The 19,532-nt window shown below is 44.2% G+C and overlaps 1 protein-coding gene across 5 annotated transcripts in view; it reads left to right on the plus strand.

The window, feature by feature from the left end:
* fbxo21 (F-box protein 21) overlaps positions 1 to 19,532 on the plus strand; it is a 62,963-nt gene that overhangs the window by 12,876 nt on the left and 30,555 nt on the right. For all 5 annotated transcript variants that reach the window (XR_015072329.1, XR_015072330.1, XR_015072328.1 and 2 more), the window contains exons 2-8: positions 14,633 to 14,768; positions 15,870 to 15,964; positions 16,120 to 16,241; positions 16,839 to 16,985; positions 17,548 to 17,684; positions 17,767 to 17,903; positions 18,953 to 19,129. Coding sequence is in view for 2 of the 5 variants with exons in the window: in XM_085961757.1 (XP_085817883.1) it covers positions 14,633 to 14,768; positions 15,870 to 15,964; positions 16,120 to 16,241; positions 16,839 to 16,985; positions 17,548 to 17,684; positions 17,767 to 17,903; positions 18,953 to 19,129 (951 nt within the window). In the remaining 3 variants the exon portion in view is untranslated. The remainder of the gene's footprint in view (positions 1 to 14,632; positions 14,769 to 15,869; positions 15,965 to 16,119; positions 16,242 to 16,838; positions 16,986 to 17,547; positions 17,685 to 17,766; positions 17,904 to 18,952; positions 19,130 to 19,532) is intronic.

A 19,532-nucleotide genomic window follows, 5' to 3' on the forward strand; every position in this document is an offset into this window, starting at 1 on the left:
TACTCTACACCGCCTTGCCAGTGTCAGCGCTACATAGAAATGTGCTTGGGTCCATGGTTGGCACACTAACTCTATGTGCTTGAAAATTTCAACGGGAAACCGAGCACCCAGACTAACCAGGAGGCAACTTGCCGCTTCGTGATGTTCAGTAGTCATGTCTGGTCATGTCCATCAAAGAGAAGTTGGTCAGTTTTTAGCCAGCTGTTTGCGTAAATGTTCAAGACCATCGAATTAGGAATCTACTAAGAAAAGTCTGCATAAGACGAACATCTGTGAGTCTGAGAACATCCATTCACAGGAGAGAAAGAGCATGTGTTAGGGTGGAGACAAATAAACATCAAAACAACAAATCTACAACATAACACCAGCAATACTCGTGAAAATCTGTGAGTAAAAGCAGAGAGCTTTATTACCAACATCATAACTGTTAGTAAGGCAGGACGTTGTACCGCTGGCAATTTATTTTTGGTAAGGTACTTACGGCAGAATGTAAGTACAAATTTGTGATTGATACTTCCTAGTTTTTGCAGTGACTCAGATAATCTACTGTTAACAAATTCATCTTCATCAGAAAACAAATTGATAATCATGCCAATTAATCTTCCATTCTATTAGTCACCATTTTGCTTGAATTCAATCACTTTTGTTCATACAATGTGTCCTAGTGATAAACACTAAGCTTTTACTCACAGATTTTCACGAGTATTGCTGGTGTTATACAGGTATTGTAGATTTGTTGTTTTGATGTTTATTTGTCTCCACCCTAACACAGGCTCTTTCTCTCCTGTGAATGGATGTTCTCAGACTCAGATGTTCGTCTTATGCAGACTTTTCTTAGATTCCTAATTCGATGGTCTTGAATTAGTTTAATGGTTTAAAGAGTTTGGTTGATTGTTTTGAAAAGATTGCTTTTGAAAACTCACTCCCTCCTTCTCCTTGTGGTCAAAAACAAACTTTAACTGCTGGATGACCAAGTAGCCAACAACTTTATTTGTAAACGGCACTGTGTCATTATTTCCTGCTGTTGTGAAGTCACAAATTTCATTGTGACATCTTGTGCCACATGACCTGCCCAGTGATGACCTCACTGGTGAGGGTGACCTCACAATTGATTGAGTCGTGCATTTATAGGTTGATTGTTAAACTGCTTTAAAAATTATTTTTCGGAAAGCTAATGATAAATAATACAGATTTAAGGGTCGATTCTATGTGTTCCTGACAGGGTGCACTGACCCCCCCCCCCCCATGCCCCAGATTCCTATTATGAGCTCCCAATGGGTGAAGCTCAGCAATGGGAATCTGAGCTCGTAATGTCTCCCTTATCATTACAGGGGTTCAGCTCCAATAATTAATTGTGGGGTACACGAATTGCAGTCTTGTGTATCAGTAATACCAGGGCCTCATTTCTTTTTCAGAGTGACTATTGACAACGCAGCCGACCTGCATCATCGGTGACATCAGAATGACAACCGGTGATGTCACAATGAGCTCCGATGATGTCACAATGACTGTTGATACTGCAGCTGGCTCTGCATTGCGCTATTGACACTGCACGATTTGGGGTTTAGGGTTAAAAACTCTCTCCCAATTCACTTACTACTGCACTTTCAAAATCCCAACTGTCTTGCCTTTGGCCCTCCATTCACCACGACATTTCTGCAGCTAGCGAGCTGCTCAATCACACCCTCACCACCACCACCTTTGATGCCTTAGTCCACATTAAAAGCATTACTCTGTCTCACCCTGCTCGTTCCCCCGGTACAGCATTTCATCTCCGCTCCCTTAAGTCCAAGGGATGCAGACTTCAACGGAAATGGCGAACAACTGGTTTAGCCATTCACCGCCAGATCTGTCTGGACCACATAAAGCACTATCGGGTCCTGCTCTCGTTTGCCAAAGCTGCTCACTATTCCAGGATCATTGGGAAATTCACAGATAACCCCTGCCTTATTTTCTCTACTGCAAACTGTCTTATTAAACCTGTTTCCCCCACCCTCACCTCCAACAACAAATGTGAAGAGCTCATGGACTTCTTTGTCACTAAGATTGAGACTTCTAAGGTTTCCTCCTGCTCTAGCCCTGAACTCGCATCTTTCTCCAGTTTCTCTTCGATCTCCCCTCACGCCCTCTCCAAGCTCATTACATACAGAGGCAGGCCGTTCGGCCCAGCCAGTCCATTCTGGCGTTTGTGCTCCGCTCAAGCCTCCTCCTGTCTTTCCTTGTCTGGACCTATCTGCGTAGCCCCCTGTTCCCCTCTCCCTCATGTGCTTGTCCAGCCACCCCTCGAATGCATCTATGCTATTCGCCGCTCCCTGTGGTGGCGAGTTCCACATTCTCACCATTCTTTGGGTGAAGAAGTTTCTTCTGAATTCCCAATTGGATTTCTTGGTGACTATCTTATATTGATGGCTTCTAGTTATGCTCTTCCCCACAGTTGAAACATTCTCTCTGTATCCACTCTATCAAAACCTTTCATAATTTTGAAGACCTCTATTAGGTCACCCCTCAGCCTTATCCTTTCCTGATATGTATACCCTCGCATTTCTGGTATCACCCTTGTGGATCTTCTCTGCACCCTCTCCAGTGCCTCTATATCCTTTCTATAATATGGCGACCAGGTCTGTGCGCTGTGCTCTAGGTGTGGTCTAGCCAGGTTTAGCATAACGTCGTTACTTTTCAATTCTATCCCTCTAGAAATAAACCCTAGTACTTGGTTTTCTTTTTTTTAATGGCCTTAGCAACCTGTGTCTCATCTTGTCCATGAGAGCCACTTCCTGCTCCCTCGACCCTATTCCCACTATACTGCTGACCACCCAACTTCCTTTCCTGCATCCCATATTATCTGATATTATTTACGGCAGTAGGGATGATGGGTAGGTACTCAACTTGGCAGAATGTGACTAGTGTTGTCCTGCAGGGATCTGTGTTGGGGCCTCAACTATTCACAGTATTTATTCATGACTTAGATGATGGCATAGAAAGTCATATATCCAAATTTGCTGATGACACAAAGATGGGCGGCATTGTAGGCAGTATAGATAAAAGCATAAAATTACAAAGGGATATCAACAGATTAAATGAATGGGCAAAACTGTGGCAAATGGATTTCAGTGTAGGCAAAGGTGAGGTCATCCACTTTAGACATAAACAGGATAGAACAGGGTACTTTCTAAATGGTGAAAAGTTTAAAAACAATGGCTGGAATTTTCCCTACCTGGGAGGGTCTGGTGCAATCGTTTGGCATGGCGGGTCACGAGCCGTTGTTGGCTCCATCCCACTCCACAGAATGACTTTACGTTAATGGGGACTATTATGCCCATCCTGCGCGTTACCCGGCCCAATTAAATGGTGTGGGTCTGATGACGTCATCGATGATGTGTTTTCAGCCGGGATATTTAAAGGAGCCATGGCCACATTGCATTTGAAGGTTCATCTAGGAGTGTGCAATGAGTGCACTTCACCATTTCACTGCTGCATACACCACCAGAGATGACTGAACAGAGGCTGCACCCAGGGTCTCCGATGACTCCCTCCAAATAGCAGAGGAGGTGAATAGCAGGGATGTCATCAGGAGGACCTGGCTGCAGAGCCGCAAACACTTCAACGATTTTGTTCGATCAGGAAAGGTGAGTACAAAGCCACACTCACCTTCATCCTGCTGTGCCTCTCGTCACATCCCCATCACTCTGCCTTCCCTATCCTACTCCTGCACATCCTTACTCACACCAACTTGGTTTGCACCTCCACCCATCCCCCTCTCTCCAGCTACATTATTACATCCCCATCTTACTAACCACCCCTCATACTCGCCCTCATCCTAATGCAATCATACCAACTAGCAACACACGAGGAGGCCAGTTGGAATTGCCATCCCCAGTTTATCATAGTCACCCTCTACAGATGTAACCCTTCCATTCCTTACACTCATTCCATCACTCTGACTCAACCTTCTTTCTCTCCTTGCAGGAAAAGAGAGCCCACAAGGAGAAGGAGAGAACTGGCGGTGGAATGGCATCAGTGGCCACCCTGACCACAGCAGAGGAGGCTGCCTTAGAGCTGGTGGGAGTTGCCAAGCAGCTGGAGGTGGGAGATGGAGAGAGGGGGACATCACAGCAACCTGGTGACAGAATTACATATCATACAGTTACATGGCATACATCAGTCACTCATATGGGGGCTGATGTCAGCAGCCATTGAACGGTCATTATGTGCAAACTGGTATCAGTACCCAATCTGCATACGGCATATCTAACACATCTTTACTGTCCAGCAGGTCCATCAAGAGCTCCCACCAGTGTGCAGGAGCAAGAGGAAGACGACTCCTCAGAGGAGCCTCCAGCCTCTGAGGGCGCACCGTCACCAGACATAAGTGAACCCAGTACCAGTGCAGAAATACACACCTCTGTGGGTCCCTCGCGAGATAGACTAGTGTTGTCACCTGGTGTCTCTCAAATCACAACCGAGCAAGAGCAGAGGTGAAGACTCCTCGTCAGAGGCTGCAGGCCTCTCCCAGCTCTGCTCAGCTGCTTGCAGATGCTGAGCCTCGGGGGCCATCCATAAAGACGGCGATCCTGGAGCTTCAGGAACAAGTGCAGGAGGCTCTGACAGGTTTTGCGAGTGCGATGTCTGCAAATGTTGAGAGAATGGAGGAGTCCATCTCCAACATGAACACCACCGTGTCGCAGGCAATGGCCCCTCCATGGATAGGATGGCCACCTCCATGGAGCAGCTAATACATGACTCAGAGGAGCACATGGTCTCTGGAGAATAGATAGCTATGGAGAATAGATGGCAGAGGCTCATAGACTTCCTCTCTACGAGGGATGTCAGTGTAGACATGGGTCCTCATGGCCCCACTGATGTGCAGCAAGGTGCTCTCTAGCTCCTTGCTAACAGTTAAGTGAGGATGGCCCACGAGAGGGATAATGGTGAGAGGGTACATGGAAATGGGAGCTGCTCTCAAAGCGCTCACAGTTCTCCCCCCATTGCCACCCTCTCGGTCAGAACCCCAGATGCCCTCCCAAAGACAGAGTCTGCCCCTGCACAGTTGCAGGAGAAGCAGACTTGGCGGGGCCATCACAGACTCCAAAACCCAGAGGACGACCGCCAAAAGTGCCGAAGCAGTCGCAGCAGAGAAGTGAGCAGGCTGCCTCTACCTCTGCTGAAGTCACGGGTAGCATCACGTAGAAGTACGCGGAAGATAAAGATGCCACACAAGTAGCTTCACAAGGGTAGCCACTGGGGTATTTTATTCAATGTTAATGTGAAGTTTGCGTTAATGTTGTGCAGGGCGCAGCAGACCACTGGAGATTCTGGAGATCCTGGCTGGTGCGCACTGAAGGGCTCCTCCAGATCTGTCAAGGCATCTGAAGCACATTTTGGGCATGCCTATTCTCTGCTCTATGACACATCTGGTGGAAATGTGGCTTTCATTGTATCCCTCCTGGGCTTCAGTACTTGGCCTCCTCAAGGGTGTCATGAGCGACGTCTTCAGTGGATAGCACTTGTCTCCAAGCAGCTAGATGGAAAGTCTGTTTGAAGGTGTGAAGAGCTGAGGGAGGGTGGACTGGCGAGGTACAAAAGAGTCATGGCAGCTGCCAGGGTATTTGGCACACACATGCATGATGATCTTCCTATGGTTGCAAACGAGCTGCACATTGAGGGAGTGGAAGCCCTTGTGGTTGACAAAGACTCCTGGGATATGGGGTGCCCCGATGATCACGTGTGCAGTCGATGATGCCCTGCACCCGTGGGAAGCCAGCCAGAGTGGCAAAGCCGAGCGCCCGCTCAGTAACACTGGTTTCATCAGTAGCAAAGTTGATATAATTGGCTGACTTGTCAGAGAGGGCATCGGTGACCTGCGTGATGCAGCTATGGGCGCCTGACTGTGAGATGCTGCAAATGTCTGCTGCAGATCCCTGGAAGAAGCCTCAGGCGAAGAAGTTGAGGGCGCTGGTGACTTTGACAGCCACTGGTAAGGCGTGGTCACCCGTGCCTCTGGGCTGCAGGTCTTGCTGCAGCAATGTGCCAATGTCTGCAATGACCTGAAGCGATAGCCTGAGCCTCCTTTGGCATTGCTGCTCAGTCATGTTGAGGAAGCGCATCCTCTGCCTGTATTCTCTGTGGTGGGGGTATCGCCTCCGGCATGGTACATGCAGCCCTGCGCTGTTGCTTTCTGTCTCGTGGCACATCAGAGCGTTGAGGAGAAGGTTGGTGGTGGTGTTGTTGGTGCTGGTGCTGCTACTGTTGGGGCTAATCGTGATCCGATTCTGAGGACCAAGTTGAGACAGTATAAACTGCACCCATGCTGATGGAATAGATGGCAGGTCAAGTAGAGTTGACAGAAGCAATCAGTCAGTGGTGAGAGAGGTTTTTCCAATGAGGTGATGCTGGATGGAGACTTTGATGGAAAGACTTGCAGCCTGCAGAAAGCTCAATCTGTGCTGAGAATGCAGTCAGCAACAGTTTCTGCCTGAGGAAAGTGATCAGCTGTCCGGTGGGAGCTTTTATGCTACATTCGATGCTGGCAACAAATCAGCTGGATCATTGGCCACTGAACTCCTGCCTCAGGTTGACACACGTGGTCCCGGAGCTGCGTGAATCCCGGGCCATGCAGGGAAATTTGAAATGTAGGGGGAAAAAGGCTCTTAACAGTCTGAAAACACGCTTATAATGATTTTAATTAGGTCGGCCGCACCGGCAAACTTGCCCGAGGGAAAGGTGCGTGGGGGCAGGATGACGGCGGATTCCCGACCCGCTCCAATTTTTTTCAAATTTCGCACCCGACCCGCCTCCATTCCCGCCTGTACGGACCCCAGAAAAGTCCGGCCAGTGGAAATCCAAAGAGACTTGGCGGTCCAGATACATAGATCATTAAAATGTCATGAACAGGTACTGAAAATAATCAAAAAGGCAAATGGAATGCTTGGCTTTATATCTAGAGGACTAGAATACAAGGGGGCAGAAGTTATGCTGCAGCTGTGCAGAACCCTGGTTGGACCACACCTGGAGTACTGTGAGCAGTTCTAGGCAACACATGTTAGGAAGCATATATTGGCCTTGGAGCGAGTGCAGCATAGGTTTACCAGAATGATACCCAGACTTCAAGGTTAAGTTACAAGGAGAGATTACACAAAGAAGGGTCATCGACCTGAAACGTTAAATCTGTTTCTCCACAGACGCTGCCTGACCTGTTAAGTATTTCCAGCATTTTCGGTTTTTATTACACAAATTAGGCTTGTATTCCCTAGAATTTATAAGGTTATGGGGTGATCTGATCGAAGTTTTCAAGATATTAAGGGGAACAGATAGGGTGGCTAGAGAGAATCTATTTTTGCTGGTTGGGGATTCTAGGACTAGGGGGCACAGTCTAAAAATTAGAGCCAGACCTTTTCAGGAGTGAAATTAGGAAACGCTTCTACACACACAGGATGGTAGAAGTTTGGACCTCTCTTCCGCAAACAGCAGTTGATGCTAGATCAATTGTTAATTTAAAATCTGAGATTGATAGCTTTTTCTTAACCAAAGGTATTAAGGGATATGGGCCAAAGACAAGGGTATGTGGAGTTAGGTCCCAGGTCAGCCATGAGTAGACTAGGCCTATATTCTCTCAAGTTTAGAAGAATGAGAAGTGATCTCATTGAAACATACAAAATTCTTACAGGGCTTGACAGGGTAGATGCAGGGAGGATGTTTCCCCTGGCTGGGGAGTCTAGAACCAGGGGTCATAGTCGCAGAATACCCTTCTACCCATTGAGGACTGAGATGAGGAGAAATTTCTTCACTCAGAGGCTGGTGAATCTTTGGAATTCTCTACCCCAGAGGGCTGTGGAGGCTCAGTCATTGAGTATATTCAAGACAGATCGATAGATTTTTGGATATTAATGGAATCAAGGGATATGGGGATAGTGCGGGAAGGTGGAGTGGAGGTAGAAGATCAGCCATGATCTTATTGAATGGCGGAGCAGGCTCGGGAGGCTGAATGGCCTACTGCTCCTATTTCTTATGTTATGTAAAACACAACAGTTTTACAGATAGCGATTCTTACAACTTTATTCAGTTGTGGAACTCAACTCAATATGGTCAAATTCTTCTGCTTCGGGAGACTAAGGGGCTAATTCTTTGTTGACATCTGCTTTGAAGCTGCTCCTTTGTCTCTGGATTATCTCTTCGAACTTACTAAAGTGGCTGGTATTGTAACTTTCTCGCTGGCAAAACAGGCTGCCAGTAATTTTCCTTTCTCTTTCCCACTGTTCAAATAGGCTGTATTGCTTTGTTGTGGCTTCCTTATCTCTTATTGTCCTTCAAAAGTACGTCAAATCTTGCCTGTCCTTGTAGCTTTACTAAGGTTAACACAGCAGTTAATAAGAAATAATAATACCTTTCAAACTTGGTCAAGCTTCCCAGCATGCCTTCATGAACAGTCAAGTGTAACCATTCTTTGTTCTACCTTTGTTGTTACTTTTAGCCAAATTCTGCTCTTTTGAGCAAGTAATCCAGAGTTTCCAGCCCATCCTTTTAGGTTTCCTTAAAACTGGTATTAAAAGTCCGTATTGAAAAGTCTAAAATCCTGCAATTTGTTAACCACTCCCTGGGCTCAGACTCAATGAAAGAGACATTTGATAGAGTTATAGAAATTACAGCACAGGAGGCGGCCATTTCGCACCCGGTGCCTGTACTGGTGCTGGTACTCTTGTAATCCCATTTCCTCAGGTCCTTTTATTTCCCTTCTTTTCAAATACTAATCCCATTACCTTTTAAATCATGTTCTAGTCTCTGCCTGACTAGCCATGTGTGATGATGCATTTCATGGTATAATAGCCCACAGTTTAAAAACCTTCCTTCTCCCTTACCCCTTGGATCTTCCGGTGACAATCCACGGTGCCCGCCAGTGGAAACATTTCTTCACTATTTACCCACAGTAAAGTCCCCAGGTTTCACTCACTCATCACGCTGCTGCTCCTGGCTCTGCAGGAAATACTGGTCCCAATGCTGCCCCATTCCACAGTCTCCCTCTCTTCCACTCACCCAAGCCCCAATCTCCCAACCCTCATTCCCCAGGCTTTCTCTTTCCGCTCGCCCTCCAGTCTTCCTCTCTTCCCCTCTACCTCCAGTCTCCTTTTCCCCCCCCCATTCCCCAGTCTCCTTCACTTCCCCATAACCCCATCCTGACCCCATTCTTGTCTCCCTCGACCCCAGCCCTCCATCCTCCGAACCCTAGTCTGCCGTTGCTCTCTTTTCCCCTGTCCCCAATCACTCATTATTCCTGCCCCGAGCCTCAATCCACTGCCCCATAGGCCCTGTTCAGCCTCTCCTCATTCCTTCTTGCTCTCTCACCCCCCATCCCCCCCCGATCACCCCTAAGCAGAAGCGGGCTCTCTGCAGTCATAGAGAGCTGATGTCACTGAGTTTGGGGAGGTGGGTGGAGGCAGCAATGTCCATGAGATTCATGCCTCATTCTGGGAGGGCAACCCTCCTAAGATTTCTCCCATAATGGCATTTTACCTATGAAACCACTGCCAAACGTGCTGAATTAAGTAAATGAGATGTTCTGCTACTCTCCCCTGCCATCTACTTTGGCGGAGAGGGTGCATCAAAATATAGACCTCATGATTTCTCAATTTAAAAAAAACACAACAGTCCACAAACACTTGTATCAACTTTGAAAATAACTCTCCACCTGTTGTAACTCTTAGGATCCCTGTTCAGTCTTGTTTGTCCACATTCCAAGCACAAGGAGCTACACCATGTGTTGATTTCTCAACATTATATCACCACCAGGATTTCTTCAATAATGTGGGCACTAATAGCGGTGTCCCGATACCTGAGAAGAAACTTGGGTGAGGTAAATGTATAGTTGGGCTGTTTGGAAAAGTTCATTTGAAAGGCAGAATGAAAATAGGCAGGTAATGTCACTGCTGGAGGGTCGAACATTTTGTTTTTGTCTCCATTATCCTCATAAAGTCTTCACATGTCAAGACAAGACACACATTCCTCCTCCACTGTCAGTCCCTGCTATACTGGTCCAACTGCCTGAATCCCAGCTTCAGAAATCCACACCCACTGGAGCAGTGCACATTCCCATTTCTCACACTAACCATCCTGGTAACCTCTCTGAGTGAGATTACCAAGTTAGTGTCATCAGTAGTGAATTGTTGATAGTTTAATGCCGTGGACTAGTGCTCACTAGGAACTGTGTCGAGACTGTCCCAACTCATTTCATTTATGAACCCTCACTGATGTCAGATAGAGCAGACTGAGTCTGGGTTCAAACACAAGGCCCAAAGGTGAAAGGATAGTGTTTCAAACCTTTGAGAACTTATCGTTGTGATTCTTATCGTGGTTTACTTTTTAAGAATGGCTGTAGTGTCCGTGTGTAGATAAAGACACTGAAGACAGGAGTTGGTTCATAGGTATTTACTAAGCAAGTCTGGGGGGGGGGTTTCTAAAGGATATACACAATACACAGGCTTATATAGCCCAAGTGGCAATTACCGGCATTACGCACACCTGGGGCTCTTAAAGGCACATACACCATAATTGCGCTTAAAGGCACATACACCACAATTCCTCCCCTTCTAGCTAACTAGTACATCATATTTTAAGTAATTATTAATTACATGTTATATGCAAAATAATATACATTGCTGTATTAATTAATTATAAGTTAGTCTCTCAGGAGGCTTCCTGACTCGGTCCGGATAACGCCTCGGGGGTGTAGTAGTTTCTGGTGGTGTAGTAGGTTCTTCTGGCAAGGCTGATTCGGCTTGAAGGCCAGTGTCTGGTTCATCGGGCTCCAGTATCACCGGATCGGAGGTAGATATGGGTATCTCTACTTCATCGTTAGATGTATAGAGTGGTGGTGTAGGTTGTCCCTTTTCGGATGACTTGATGATTTGGTCAGCATGGCGCCTTATTATGCTGTCTCTGATGTCCACGGTATACATCAGTGGTCCTAATCGTGTGCAGATAGTTCCAGGCTGCCATTTCTCGGTACGGTAGTCCCGGGCCAAAACTGGTTGGCCTATCTGGAAGGCCCTAGTTGGCCTTTCATTCATGCTCTGAAACTGCCGGTTCTCCACGTCCCTTCGGATGTTGGGCTTGACCAAATCCAGCCGGCATCTTAGGTTTCTATTGTAGAACATCATGGCGGGAGTTTGGTTAGTAACCATATGCGTTGCATTCCTATATGCAAATAAGAAGTTATCCACCTTGTGCTGAAGTTTTATGTCTTCATTACCCATGGCCTTGATGGCCGCCTTGAAGGTCTGGACAAACCTTTCAGCCAATCCATTGGTGGCGGGATGGTATGGGGCGGTCGTGTAGTGCTTTACCCCATTGTTCTTTAAGAACTTTCTGAATTCTTCGGACACAAATTGCGGTCCATTATCAGAACATATCTGTTCCGGCAGCCCATTCCTGGCAAATATGGTCCTTAATACTGTGATGGTTTTTTCCGTGGTGGTGGAGGACATCTTTATTACCTCCGGCCACTTGGAGTGTGCATCAACTGCGATTAAGAACATTGAGTCCATAAATGGACCAGCAAAGTCGATGTGCACCCTTTGCCAGGGAGATGAGGGCCACTCCCATGGATGTAGAGGGGCCTGTGGCGGAGCATTTTGGACCTTCTGGCATCCTAGGCAGCTCTTGGTGATGTCTCCATCGATACCTGGCCACCATACAAACGCCCTAGCTAGGTTCTTCATTTTCACTCCACCCAGATGCCCCTCGTGAAGCTCCTTTAGCACTTTATCCTGGAGTTTGGGTGGAATCACCACTCTGGATCCACACATCAAGGTTCCTCGGCACACTGACAGCTGTTCTCTTCTTTGCGAGAATGCTGGCAACAGTGGTTCGCCATGTGCTGGCCATCCCTTCACTGTTAAATCGTAGACCCGTGAGAGAGTAGGGTCATTTCTTGTCTCCCTTTCAATGGCAGAATTTGTCACCGGTAGACATTCCACTATGGTAGAGTGGAATATCTCTATTGGGTCTACTGTAGGTGCCTCTTCTATCGTTGGCAACGGTAGGCGTGATAAACCGTCAGCATTCCCATGCTGTTTTGACCCTTTGTATTCAATGTTGTATTGGTGTGCCCCTAAAAAAAGGGACCACCTCTGTAGTCTTTGTGCCGTCATAGTGGGGACACCTTTTTTAGGGTTGAATATGGAGATGAGGGGTTGATGGTCAGTCAGCAAGGTAAACTTTTGTCCGTGCAGGTAATGGTTGAATTTCTTCACTCCCCATACCAGGCTGAGTGCTTCCCTGTCTATCTGGGCATAGTTACGCTCAGCTGAGTTCAATGAGCGTGACGCAAAAGCTATCGGCCGTTCCGAGCCATCAGGGAATCTATGGGACAATACCGCTCCTATGCCGTAAGGGGATGCATCGCACGCCAGTCTGATTGGTAGTGATGGGTTGTAATGAGCCAAAATTTTCTCGGATGTGATTAAGTCTTTACATTTATGGAAGGCACGTTTACAGTCTTCGTTCCATTTCCAAATCACTCCTGTCTGTAGAAGATCATTAAGAGGGTGTAGAATAGTTGATAAGTTCGGTAAAAATTTATGATAGTAATTTATTAATCCCAGGAATGACCTTAATTGTGAAACATTTTCAGGTGCTGGGGCTTTTATAACTGCTTCAATTTTTTCAGGTGACTTATGCAACCCTTCCTTATTAATTATGTGGCCACAATATGATATCTGATTTTGGAAAAGTTCGCACTTGGGGCGATTTGCTCGTAGGCCCCGTTCTTTCAGCCTAGTGAGCACCTGCTCCAAATTGGCAAGGTGCTCGTTGTCGTTTTCTCCTGTTATAAGGATGTCGTCTAGGTAGCATTGAGTCCCCGGAATCCCATCCTCGTCGCCACTGTAGTGTCCGTGTGTAGATAAAGACACTGAAGACAGGAGTTGGTTCATAGGTATTTACTAAGCAAGTCTGGGGGGGGGGGGGGGGGTTTCTAAAGGATATACACAATACACAGGCTTATATAGCCCAAGTGGCAATTACCGGCATTACGCACACCTGGGGCTCTTAAAGACACATACACCATAATTGCTCTTAAAGGCACATACACCACAATGGCCTCCATAACTCGTGTGCTTGTGCTGGTACTGCTTAGTTAGCAGACTTTCATACTCAGTTGGATGGTAATGAACCCCGGTGTAACCGACATTCACACCAGTTAATATGACATTGTTGTGCTATGCTCAGAGTTTAAAGTTGATACGACTCTGCTTGACTGAAACCGCTGCCTATAGCTGTGGATCACTGACTATGATTGGCATTCGCACACTAAGTGTTTTGGACAGGCTTTTTATAAACTGTTCCCAGCAGTACATTAAACATCTTTTGTGTTACGAGATGGGAGCTAATTCAGCTGCTTTGTGTGACTGAAGGCATGATTTCATTTAGAGTAAACAGAATCCACTTTTGTGAGGTTATTAGATAGACATACTTCCCCACTTCACCTGCACACAACCCCCGCCCCACCCCAGTTAAAATTGCTGTGCAGAGTGAATAACGTGATTGGAGCAGTATTGTACTGGCCTGTACTGGTGGTACATGTGATTGGACCCACAGTCCCCCACTTGCTGCTTTTGCTGAGGATTTGAGCAGAGACAGTGAGGTTTTCCATTGGAAGGGAAGATGAATTACTCTGGGCAGCTCTTACACACCTTCTGGAGCTGGTTACAGTAAAGCATTGGCAGGGCCTCAGGAGTGTGTTGGTGAGGAAAGACCAAGAAAGTAGGAAGGGAAGAATATTATAAGTGGCAACTTAAATGATGGCGGGTGCGGCTGGATACTCACGCTTGTATTATGGCTCCTGAGCATATGCACATTTACCACAGTAGCTTCAAAACAAATGTCTGTCTGTCTAGTCAGCCGTGGCTCAGTGGGTAGCACTCTAGCCTCTGAGTCAGAGGGTTGTGGGTTCAAGTTCCACTCCAGAAACGTGAGCATATCATCCAGGGTGACAGTCCAGTGCAGTGCAGTGCAGTGCTGAGGGAGTGCTGTACTGTCGGAGGCGTTGTCTTTTGGATGAGACAAAAAAATCCCATGTCACTATTTCGAAGAAGAGCAGGGGAGTTCTTCCAATATATATCTCAACCAACATCACTAAACCAGATTATCTGGTCATTGTCATAAAACAGCACCTTGTTGTATGCAAATTGGCTGCAGCGTTTCTTGCATTACAACAGTGACTACAGTTCAAAAGTACTTCATTGGCTGTAAAACGCTTTGGGACATCCGGAGGTTGTGAAAGATGCTATAGAAATGCAAGTTCTGTCTGTCTATTGATGTATTGGATTTAATATATATATTAAGAATTGTGAGGTTTGATGTAATGGAGCCTGAGGCTGATCTATCTTTCTCCCACTCCACTGACTTCAGTCAGTGTTGCTGGAGGGAGGTGCTAGTAAAGGCCAGTTGCCTCTTTTGGGAAATCTGTCATGCTCCACTTGCAATTGTAGTGAGGCTGCCTGCTCTGCTTTCAAACTCCGGATATCTGTAGGGAAGGAAATCAGATGATGTTTGCCTTCCTAATGAGAGTCTGTATCTTCAAAAAAAAAAATGGAAGTTTTGAATCGCTTGAATAATATCTGTATGCTTCTAACTTTTGTAGGTGGCCCACACTGATCAAATACTACAGTACTACAGAAAGTCGTAACTGGTGGGAAGAATACCAAACACGACATTCTATTGGCTGGCAAGTGCGGAAAATTGTGGACACCTTTTCAAAGCGATTTTTTACAAAAGAGGTTAGAATTGTAACAATAAATGGATATGCGTGTGGCAATGGTGCATTGATATCTGAGCTATGCATGTAACAATATCGCGCTGCATTGATACGTGAAAGGTTGTGCCTCACACACAGATGGAAATACATTAGATTGTTGTTGAATATAGTGTCATTACCATCTTCCAACATTTCCTGCACATAATCAGCATGCCATTGAGGTGACTAAATGTTGATGATTGCTGCCATTGTTCATACATCTCCTGAGCTGGGATATCTGCTGATGGATTCCTTTGTTGATGGTGACTTGTGACACCTCAGCCAAACTGTTACTTTAGCTCTTGGGAAGCATTTTCCCAATACAATTCTTTCTGCATTACCAGTGCTGGTTATGTCTAAATCCTCATGCTAACTATTTTACATAGATTGTACAGAGTCTCTGAGGAATTCTGAATATTCATTGTAATCTTGGCAGATATCAGTCATTTCCTTGTTGTTTTGACGTCGCTTGTAATTTTAATTTCTTTGAGCGAAAAGTTCACGGTACTAGTTTTCTAATGTAATTAAGAAGCATTTTCACAAGCCTGAAACATTCCTATCCTTTATTAAGTAGCTTTTATGAGACATTTGTGTGTTGCATAATGATGCATCTGTTAAGTGTGATCAAAGTTAAATTGTCACAGACTCATTAAATGTGTATAAAACTAAATCAAAATAATTAGATATATTTACATCAGTGTACAAACAGTAATGTATTATGCTCCCTCTAGTATTGAGACCCCCTTGAAGTAGAAATAGTTTGGTTTTCTACAAAAAAAAGTTATGGTTATTTACACAGAAAATAGTGTCTGTAAAATATAAATTAATACCAATGTTTATCTGGAGGAAACTCCTGTAACTTAAATGTGTTTTGTGTGTATTCTTTCAGCTTCTGCTGCCAATAACTAAATCTTCTGCATTAGAGTAGTGTTTTATAGCTCTGCGTGGAGTTATATAACTGAATAATCAATTGACTAATGACTATTTTGTAATCACAAATAGTCAGACAAACAACTTTAAAAATGTACAATTGCCAGCAGATGGCACTCATGTGGCATTGGTTATAACAGCATTTCACTGGCAGGTTCCTGTTGATGGCTTTAAAGACATTGAGGCTCTCAGTGGCCCATTCCGTTTTATTGAAGATGAATTGGTGTCGATTCTAAACATGGATGAAAGGTGAGTAAATGGTAATAGAGTGTGTATAAAAATCAAGAAGGGACAAATTGTGCATGTCAATCTGTCAAGCCAGATTTCTTTTTCCAATTTAAAAGATTGTAATTACATTAATAGACAAATGTTGGATAATTAAGAAATAATGCTTTTTACTGCAGGAAGTACCTGACCTGGAAATATTATTCTCGGAAAATCCTGTGCTTTCTTCGTCAGCAGGACATCATGGAAAAAGTGAAGGAGTTTCTCTTATCTCCACCAGAACAGCAAAAGTTAATAGAAGGTAAGTGAATTAATTATACATTTAAAAAAAAAAAACACGCATATTTAGTAAGATGGTGTAAATAACCATGTTCCTCATTGGGTAACCATATTCTCAGCTGAAGTTTGTGCAGCTGCACTGTCTTACTCCGTTAACTATTAGAAAGACAAACGTATGGGAAATTAAGATGTGCAGCTGATACAAAATAGAAATGGATAATTTTCATGTGAGCATATCTTCTAAGTTGTCACTTTTAGTGCATCAATCGCTAGTGAAGGGGCAGGCAGGAAACCTGCTTTCATGTCTCATTCAGTGCCATTCTTGCAATCCTTGGGATGGCTCCAGATTGGCCAAAGTTGACTCCATTTCTTCCCTGCATCTTCCTTTCACTTGAATGAGTTTGGGGAAATTACCATGTGTTAGTTATGGGTGAGAATCTGTTGCCTGCCACAGTATCACAAGATAGATGTCCACGAATTTGACGTGTCAGTGCACTACACAATGACATTTCCCCCAAAAAACTGTTCAGGGTTATGTGCTTACAATGATAAAATTATATATAATGTAAAATACATAATTAGGAGTATAAGCATAAAGTTTGATTTACTTTCTTGCCAGGTGTTGTGCTGATAGACCAATACTGCAACCCTTTAGCAGACACTTCCCTGGAGAATGTCCTATTACAGCTGAACTCTATTACAGAAGAAGTAAAAAAGGTTTTGCGACGAACAAAATCTTCTCATCCAAGTATCACTGCAGAAAGAGGTAAATAATTTAGTTATGTAGCTTGTTTCTCCAATGGATCAACATTGTGTTTTTATTTCATATTGTAACAAGAAATCTACTTCCTTCGGCCACTTTGGGCCTAACCTCAGTCTTCAAAAGTACAGTGAAGTCCAATGCCCGCAATACTAGAGTCTAGTATCTGCAGCTGGGGGACCCACAATTGAATCCTAGTCTTCAAAGTCATTTGAACCTGTGCACCCCAGAGTGGCTCTATTGAAACAACTGGAGCCAAGACTTTGCACATTCTGAACTGCTGCTGAGGCATGAGATCCTGGGAAACCACACGACTGGCTAGCGATGCTTTGTGTTGGTGTGTCACAGAGCAACTTCATAGGGAAGGAGGTTTAATTTGAGGCTCATGCAGGTAATAACATTGATGTTTTTTTTTGGGTGGGGGGCGAGTTAAACTCGATTTTGAAAAATATCTGCTCCTGTGAAATGGGGAATACTTGGGCTTTCCTTCTCCTTTGAGTAAACATACATTTGATATATATATTCTGCATAATTATAGCATAACATTTTTCTTTTATTCATATTTCAGATGATGACGTGTTTATTGATGATTTAGAACTTCAGCAACAGGTTCTGGATGTTATGAACTGTGTCTTATACAAGCAGCTGAAATTTAAAGGCAATGAAGACGATTATTACAACCCCATGAATTCCTATATACACCAGGTATGTGACTTTTAAGATCATGCTCTGTCTAATTATGAAATGCATATTTAAAAATCATCATTTCTGTGTTGTTTGCGTCTAGGTGCTTAGAACAAAAAAAGGAATTCCCATCACTCTTTGCGTGGTATATTCAACAATAGGCAAGAATCTGGGTGTACGACTGGAGCCGGTCAGCTTTCCCAGTCACTTTCTCTTAAGATGGTGTCAAAAACTTGAAGGGTAATGCTGTCTATATATCTTTTTTGAAGAATGAATCTCATTTTTTTTAATGTGTCAGAAACGAACATCCTCTGCCAGAATTCTCTGTTCCTCCCACTCTGGCCTCTTATGCACCTGCAATCAATTGCTGGTCATGCCTTCGACTATCTAAGCCCCACGCTCTGGAATTCCCTCCCTAAAGCTCTCTACTTCTCCACTTCTCTCTCCTCCTTTACAAGCCTCCTTAAAAGTCACCTTTCGGCCAAGCTTCTGGTTACGCTTCCTAATATCTCCTTATTTGTTGCGACATACATTTATGTCAGATTACACTTCTGTGAAGAGCCTAGGGATGTTTTTTCATGTTAAAGGTGCTATATATATCCAAGTTGCTGTTGGTATAAATGTGATAAGTGATGTGGTGCAGCATGATATCTGAAACGTTTTACACATGCAGTGTGCAACACGATACCATCATTTGCACCAATCATTTCAGAGGCAGTGAAAAAATTTTGGTTTCTGAACAGATCTGAATGATACCAAAGTACATGCCACAACACATCACTTGCCTGATTTATAAATGTATTTGTGATTTCACTACATATAACATACAGAGCAAATCTTTCCTGCAAATGCCTTAAAAGACAGTTTCACCCTGAATACAGAAAAAGTCATACCACATTGGTTAAAGATATGTTTGATTAAAATGGGGAATCTGAACCTCTTGCACTTTTTAATTTGTGCATAGTAGAGTGAATAAATGTTTTTAGCAAAATGATCAGACATACTGAGCACATTCTCATTTCACATTTGTTCATGTTTGGCTCTGGTGAGGTAGCGCAGTGTTAATTTTTGTAATACTAGTTTAAAAAAAAAAAAACTTCTCTGAGTGTTCATTTTATAGTTTTACAATAGATAAGGACTCCTCCCCCAGAAAATTGGTCAGTTATTTTGAAATTTGCATATTTGATTCATTTCTTTCTATTATTAGTTATTTGCCATTGTATAAAACTTTTGCTTTCTGTATTGTGATGTTTGTAATTGAATCCTCTATTCTCTCTTCCTTTTCCCAGGAGTACTGATATTTTGGACTACGTCTACATTGATGCCTTTGATAATGGCAAAACATGTACTGTGAAGGAATGTGAGCATCTGATTGGTCAGCAAGTTGCAGCTAATTTTTACAGTTCTGTTACCATTAAGGATGTGTTGTTCCGCATGGTAACAAACCTGTTCCACTTGGGAAAGAGGTAAGAGGTGGATGAATGTATCCTGAGTCTGTGGTTGGTATTGGTTTGGAGTAATATAGCTCATATAATTGGGTACCAATCATTCAAAGCCATATTTTCTCTGTCAGTAAAATGGAAACTAAATGGCTACCTACACTGGAGACCAGGCAGCAGGGAAATCAGATGGCGTGTCTTTGCTGTGCTGCTCTCACATGATTCCTAGTTTCCCAGTAAAAATAATACTGGCAGTTGTTTTGGAGAAGGGTGACTGCCCATCCTACCTGCTCAGATACAGGAGTTGTACGGTGCTGAGCGGACTTATTGGGTCGAAAATCACTCTGAGGAAAAGAGAGAGGACATGGCACCAAAAAGCAAATTAAGCTAAAGGCATACTGTTGTTCATAATCATATATATTTTAATTCT

The sequence above is a fragment of the Somniosus microcephalus genome, chromosome 19 (assembly GCF_052327205.1).
Source record: "Somniosus microcephalus isolate GS21.2 chromosome 19, FLI_Smic_1.0, whole genome shotgun sequence".
NCBI lineage: Eukaryota > Metazoa > Chordata > Chondrichthyes > Squaliformes > Somniosidae > Somniosus > Somniosus microcephalus.